This window comes from Amblyomma maculatum, chromosome 10, assembly GCF_055883805.1.
Source record: "Amblyomma maculatum isolate TAMU_Amacu chromosome 10, ASM5588380v1, whole genome shotgun sequence".
Lineage (NCBI taxonomy): Eukaryota > Metazoa > Arthropoda > Arachnida > Ixodida > Ixodidae > Amblyomma > Amblyomma maculatum.
Genome location: NC_139353.1, coordinates 4,560,980 through 4,568,407, shown reverse-complemented (window position 1 = coordinate 4,568,407; position 7,428 = coordinate 4,560,980). Strand labels below are relative to the sequence as shown.

The window sequence follows — 7,428 nt, the reverse complement described above, 5'->3', positions numbered from 1 at the left end:
GTGCTCCCGACTGCAGCTGGTTGGGGGCGGCAAAACTGGCAAGGAAAAACGGCTGAGAGAGTTCAACTGGAAAATAAAGCTGTCAAGTTGCTTCAGAGCTGCTCTGTTGGATTAATTGAGCATTCGATGAGGTTTACCTTTTGAAATGTGAACCGCTCATGCGCTGAGTCACTGCCGTGTTCCTTTCTTTTAGAGCAGCGAAACATTTAATTTCCCGCAGCCAAAGCAAATTATCCAGCAATGATTACTGGCTCTTGCGCTACAAAATTCGAACTTGCAACGTTTTCCTTATCAATGGTTTGCTGCCTCAAACCCACAATCTACTAGATCGGCGCTACTGAGAGAACAGACCGACGTCCCTGAATAAGCAGTGCAACACTGCAGCCGTTATCAAATGCTTCGAAATTGAGATGATGAGTGTGTAGATAATTGACATTCAGAGGTCACGTTCGCACATTGTGCATTTTTCATGCACTTCAGGTCTTAAGATGTTTATCTCTCACCTGTGACCTGGGTGTGATTCAACCCCGAAAGGTCAACTTGACGCCATACATTTTTTTCCAGGTCCTTGGCCATGAAGTAATGCATGCCTACGACGTCCATGGCATCACAGTAGACGAAACGGGCCGGCGAGTCAATCACGAGAACACGACGACAATGCGAGAGTACATTAGAAGAGTGCTCTGCTTGCGCTCTACATACGAACAGGTATGTATGCGTAACGCTAGGTGACCACCTGCAAACTCTTAGCTGTTTATACGCGGGCGTCATTAACCAAATAATTCAGTACTTTAACAATACAGTTTTGTAGCGAAAACTACACAGACCACGAAATTGCGATTTCACTGTGGTGGTGTTTCGAGGAGGCACAGAATGACATTGAGCCGTTGCCTAGCAACCAGTGTAGCTGGAAGACGTCGGCGCTTGACGCGGAGCCGCCGCCGCTGTTTGGCATGACGTCACACCGTTTGCCTCATCGTTGCGCTCGCCTTCGCTCGCTTCGCGAGATGTGTCGCATGCCTGATAACTAGTTCTAATTAGCGATGCCATCACATGGCGACGTCATGACCAGATGTGATAGCATCATGACGTCACATCCGGACATGTCTAATAGCCGGAAGTGATAATGACGTCACATACGGTCCTGACGTCACGACTAGTGAATACGTCATCAGGAGATTCACGCATATACGAAGTTGACCTCACCGGGCGTTCGATCCAGGCGTCCGTGCGCCTTACATTTGGCGCTTCCTCGAACGCCGCACCACAGAGCATAAGAATTACACGCAGCACAGCAGGCATCAGCGGCGTTTCAAATTGGGTGACAGCAAAGGAAAGGTTCAATATCTGCAACAATTCTGCGCGGACACCTTAACCGAGCTGTAAGGAAAATGAGGAAGGTGGCAGTGAAAACAGAGAAAGAGGTGCCGTAGTGGAAGGTTTCGACCACTTCGCCACAGACGCTTTCGCCTCATCTCACTTGAGTAGTGCAAAGTGCTCCTAGAATTTTTTTTTTTTTATCATCACGTAAGAGTACCACTCAGAGGACAACTCAGAGGGCTATGGAACGAAAAATGGCAGGGGTAGGGGTAACAGAACCCGCCAAGACAGCGCGAAAAAGCAGTTATGACACCTCTCTGTCATTTAATCCCGATGACGCATTCTTTCTTGGGGCGGCTAACCGCACACTAGGCTTGTCTGACAACGTTTTCGGTCACTTCATCGGCCCATACACAGCGCTCAAACAAGCTTCGCCAGTGAAATATCGCGTAGCCCCTCCTATCTCTGGTCGTCGCTGTAATGAAACTGAGATTGTGCACACGTCTCCCTTCAAGCCCTTCGCTCGCCGTCCCTCTTCCCTTAGTGCCTGCGACCAGAATGGCCGCTTTCGTTCGTCGAGGGGTAGGGAGAAGGGAACGAGTGTGAGCACGCTTCGTGAACATCATCCACATCTGGGATTATTCATCATCGCCCTTCGTTTGACGTAAAAAATAACCTTACCGGTTAATGATCATCACAAACGTCATTTGGTGTGACCGATCTTCGACGTCATTGTTCCAATACCAAGCAAGCTCGGACGTTCAGCTTAAAATATTTATTGCACTACATCAAGTCCTGGGTAAGCCTTGTGCACTGGCATGACTGCCATTGTCTTTATCATGATGATAAAGGCTAGTTTTCTTCGATTTAGTCAAAATGGTCCTTGCGTTTTGGGTTCCTCACAACATCCGACTCGTGCAGGACACACAGACGGAGTGCTGTTGTAGCATTTTCAAGCTCTGTCGTTGAAGGCTCCGTTCCCGAGAAAACCCGGAACCGGTATCCTTGGCGCTGTAAGCCAAAAATCACGGGAACGGCTCTGCCAACTTGCGACAGTTGGTGGGTGACATTGAAGGGCTACGGCCACTTAATGTAGCCGCACTAGGTGGCAGTGTGATGCATGTCGCCGAGTTGTGCGACGTACCTAAACCACATGACGAGACCTATTTGGCAAGCGCTACCGACTCGGGCTTCTTCGCCTCTGAGGTGGGAATAGAGCCTTCCAGGAAGCTTGAATGTCGTGTCAGATAGGCTGCTTCTGAGGCATGCGGCACGTTCAGGAGGCTGTGTTAAACCGGGTCTTTACATCTACGTAGGGCAATATAAAACCATGAACGATACAGTTGTGCGCTTATAATCATGTGTGTGAAATAACAGGGCACAAACAAAAAGTATAATTTATTTATTTATTTTATTAATTCAGTGATTGTGTGGGCAATACATGGTACTGCCCGTGGGGCAGGACAAAATGAGGTAATTAGTCTCCTGACGAGGTCCTGGCCCCACTGGGCGCAACAGCAGCGGGTACAAAGTACAGGCAATGTACATGCAACTACATACAACAATCTTCACCGTATATAACTACACATGAAACAAAAACACCACGTTAAAAACTATCACCGCAGTACAAAATACGCATTCAGACACGTGCCAAGAACAAAACATAAGGAAATGTAACAACAGTTATGAAACTCTGGAACAATGTAAAGGAATAGCACAATACATTTCGATTTCCCATCTACTTTAGTCATGTATTTGGTTTTCTATTGAAGTGAAAATAGGTTTTATTCGCCGTTTGAAAGTTGGCAGACTTCTACTTGTTCTTGCGATATCAAGTATGTCTGGGTAATTATTACATAGTTTCTTGATTTGATGATCAATTGTGTGTTTAGCATAATTAGTCCGAGAGTAGTAAAGTGGCACTAGCAGACAGGATTCGCAAGATTCCTAACAAACTACAGCCGCTAAAGCTTTGAGGCATGTTTAAATGTGCAGCGTGAGTATCAGCCTTAATTTTAACAAACCTTGTACAGTCGTGCAATTACCGCGCAATATCATTCATCTAAACTGGCGAACACCTCAAAATGCGTACATGTGTTTACAATTTATTTACGATCTCAACACTACTTTTTTCTTGTTATTATAAATATGATGGTAATATGTTGCAGCCTAGAAAATTTGGGAACACACATGTCCAAATCAAATTTACTTACTGCAAAATCTCTGTCCTGGTTAGAAAAACGGAAACCATCGTTCAATCACAAAATTATTTCTATTATTTCAAGGATTCCAAAATAATAATTGCACCCGTACAATCTGAATTTTCGACACAAGGATAAGACTTCCGAAGTCTCCCTGACAGTCCTAATAATTCTGCAAAAAGGGGCCTTCAATTATGAGTAAAGAGTAATATGCGGGATATTTAAACACACAACTTATCATTTTGACACTTCGACGATGTTTAGGCAGTCGCCGTTCCACGTGATCTGGCGCAGTGCGTTAAATGGCGCAATCTGCACTTAGCCACAAAAGATAAAGTCTACCGCATTGAACCGCAAAATAATGGACCGTTGAATCTTTTGTAGGGAAAGTGGCGCATTGTGACAAGATATCCAAGAGGGGAACGAATAACGATGGCTATGAACCAACTGTATCACGACTGTGCGTGCGCCTCATTCTGAGAAAAAAGAACGTGAGGTCAAAAAAGTTTTGCGCGAAGGTTACCTCATCTATAGGAAGGCACGCATGCTTTTTAACATTTCTACCTTATGCTTACAAAGGGACAATACAAAAACGGTTTTCAATAGGGAGCCTTTGTTCGCCTTTTATTGTACGTCAGTTGCGATCACCAGACATCTAGTATTAAAGAAATGCCTTCTTGCGATAATCGCCTGCTGTTAGAGTCTCGAAGCAAGCAATTTTGTTTCATTTCAATTACTTGTCAACTGTGTCAAATATTACTGTCGAATGTTAATGCGTCAAACGTTACTTGTCAAATACTTAACGATGGCTTATTACCAATACTAATTAATACTACTTTTGCCTTAAATTACCGGACCTATTTTACAGTTATACAGCAACCTTTATTCACAAAAATGGCAGCACTCACAACAAAATGCTTTCGTGTAAACCGCAAGCATATCTGTTAGGTGCCCCCATCAATTGTATTTTTTTTTTTTGTTTGCCTTGTGACTTCAATATCGCACCAGGTCGAGGCGAGTGCACGGGCTAGAATGGCGGATGACACAACGGACTCCGAGGGCTTCGCCGACTATGCGGGGATTCTCCTGGCCTACGGCGCGTTCCGGCGTCTCCCGATGGCCGAACGCACCAGAGTTATTCCGGGCATCGGCCTCGATGCCGAGAAGACATTCTTCGTGTCCCACTGCCTCAAGTGGTGCAGCCCAGACAAGCAGAATCAGCGTCGTTCGAGCGGCGGCCGGTACTGGCACAGCCGGACGCGTTGCATGGGACCCCTTCTCAACATGCCCGAGTTTGCAGCCGCGTTCTCCTGCAAAACGGGCGACCGCATGAACCCCGCGAACAAGTGTCCTTTCTGGTAGCATTCCTCGCGAAGTGGCTGCAAGCTAGTCGCTACATTCATCCAATTTAACACCTAATTTGGATAACCATATTATTTTGCGCGGACTAACGAACAACAATATCGCTATGGTCTAAGTGGCTGGGCTGATTATAACTTGGTCGTTTCTATGAACGAAAAGATTTTCTCTACGCTGGTCTTAACCTTACTAGCTCCATGGCTTTGCTCTCCGCTCAAATATATGTCGGCTCTTTAATTTTCTGAGCGTCTTATTACCGGTGCTACAAGTATTGACAATTAGTACCGAATTCTACGGACATGAAAACAGCAGCATTGGTGCGGAACACTTGTGTGTGTTTATTATGTTACACAGCTGAGTGGTGTTCTAAAGTGGACATGTTGAACATAATTACTATAGGTACTTACGGTAGTATTGCTCTGGCTATTTGCTATCTACAAATCATCTTCAAATAACAACCTACCTCATTTCTGTACCGAATGAACAGGTTTAATAAAATGAAAATGTGTAAAGTGTGCCTCTATTGTACGTTTGCATGTATGTACATGTGCAAACGCACGTTGTTAATTTTTGGACGCTTCCCGAAATATCTGGAAATTGCAGCAGAGAAACAACGTTGACGAAATTTTTACCAATAAGTAGGTCCTAAGAAAGAAATGTATCATTACTGTCTCCTATTATTTTCGTAATCTAATGAACACAACTTTTAATCGTGATTAAAGCAAGCGCCTTTCCTTGCCATGTACTTCGTTTTGTCAACTGGCTGCACTGCGAGTAGCGATCATTTCGACCGTTACTCGCAGAAATACCTCCTTCCGTTACTATGCTCAAAAATAAGATCCGTGTATCTGTTGACGGTATTTCGACAATGGCGTTAGTGGACACTGGTACAACGATTTCGATCATGAGCTTATCGTTTAAAACTTGCTGGGACCCAAAGTCATGTTTTCTTGAGACAGAAATGGCCATTTTCATAGCATTGGTGGCGATTTGTCGTATAATCCCAGTCTTGCATGGGGCTTTCCCTATTGCTTCCTTTATGTCTGCTGCTATCTGCGCTATTTCATCGTCATTTAATTTTGTGTTTACTTTTTGTCTAAGTTTCATCTCTATTTTCATCAAGGGCCCCCTCTGCAGACTAGTACGTTTATGATCACTTCCCAGACTGCACTCCCCTTCTTCGTCTATTTCCATTTTAGTCAGCTTGCTGTAATTCGCTTCGACATTAGGCAGAAGTCAATGGTCGTCTCCCTGTTCCGGAGTTCCCACGTGATTTGTCCCTCACACTTTGTTTCTCTATATACAATAACTATGTTATATAACTAACCAAAATCTAGCAGTTGCTTCTAGTTACAATCCGTGTATCCATTCACATCGTCGATGAGGCCATTTATGTGCCCCAGTAGAGTAATATCGGCCCCGTCTCCGAACTGGCTTACATCGTCACTGAGACATTTAACGAGATCCTTCATTTCGTGCCTGAATTCCTCCCCTGTCCCTAAATAAACTACCCCTAACCATGTAATTATCTCGTCAATTGTTCTTGATACCCAGATATGTTCTTTGCAAGATCATTTTATTTTTTGCCAGCTTGTTTCTTGGTGTTTCAACATACCTAACCCCATGCCTACTTCTCCGCCCTTTTTCTCCGTTGTCGTTCTCTTGGACTTTTCCCAGACTTAGCCTTGACTAAACAGCGGATATTCTAGATCCCTGAGATGTGTCTCGCGTAGAGCCTACAAACCTATTTCGTCGTCTTTCGACTGCTCTTTATTTCTTGCCATTTCGCTCTCTTTCTACCCCCTTGCATGTTTATGTAGCTGATCCTATTAAATCTCTTTTTTCTACTTTTATTTCTGGACCTCCTCTTTGTCATTTTGTTGGCTTTAGCCTAAATTATTACGCTTCCTTCTTCTTCACTTCTAACTACCCCTCTGCCCGAAGCTCTCTCGGAATACCTAAATAAGCTACACCCCTACGGAGATCGGCTGGCGCCTGACGCGTAGGGCTTTAGCTTATTTAGGTATTCCGAGAGGGCTCCGGGCAGAGGTGTACTTAAAAGTGAAGAAGAAGAAGCGGGGAACGAACGCGCCGATCAGGTAGCTCGAGGGTACACAAGCCGAGCTTCCTCCTAATCGGACGATCTACTCGAGCGAGTCGGCCCTACGTACTCAGACAATCTGAACTACTATAAGGGGGTACGGATCCGCTATCCGCCGCCTCATGGATCTAAAACAACAAGAAGCAGTGTACTGGCGAAGACTGCAGACAGGAACATTCCCTAACCTGCATATCCTAAGCAAAATTTACCCGTCACAATATCGGGACACCTGCCCATGGTGTGGTAGCAAGCCTTCGTTATATCACATCACGTGGCAATGTAGAAATAACGATAGCTTTCGCAAAGACCCGAGTGCGGAACAGTGGGAGAGCCGGCTCTCCAGTGGCGATTTGGATTGCCAACTCGGTCTAATCCAGCACGCCCAGCGAGCAGCGAAGCTAAGCGGAGCCCTGGAATAGGGGCACCGACCCTATGAGAAACGGAAGA

At 45.1% G+C, this 7,428-nt stretch overlaps 1 protein-coding gene across 1 annotated transcript; it reads left to right on the top strand.

The window, feature by feature from the left end:
* The first annotated feature begins 567 nt into the window (after window positions 1-567).
* LOC146175428 (neprilysin-3-like) lies at window positions 568-4,968 on the top strand. Its single transcript, XM_084580756.1, has 2 exons — window positions 568-708; window positions 4,536-4,968. Exons 1-2 carry the CDS (start codon window positions 583-585, stop codon window positions 4,881-4,883), a joined length of 474 nt encoding a protein of 157 aa, XP_084436882.1. The 5' UTR covers window positions 568-582; the 3' UTR covers window positions 4,884-4,968.
* The last annotated feature ends 2,460 nt before the right edge of the window (window positions 4,969-7,428 follow it).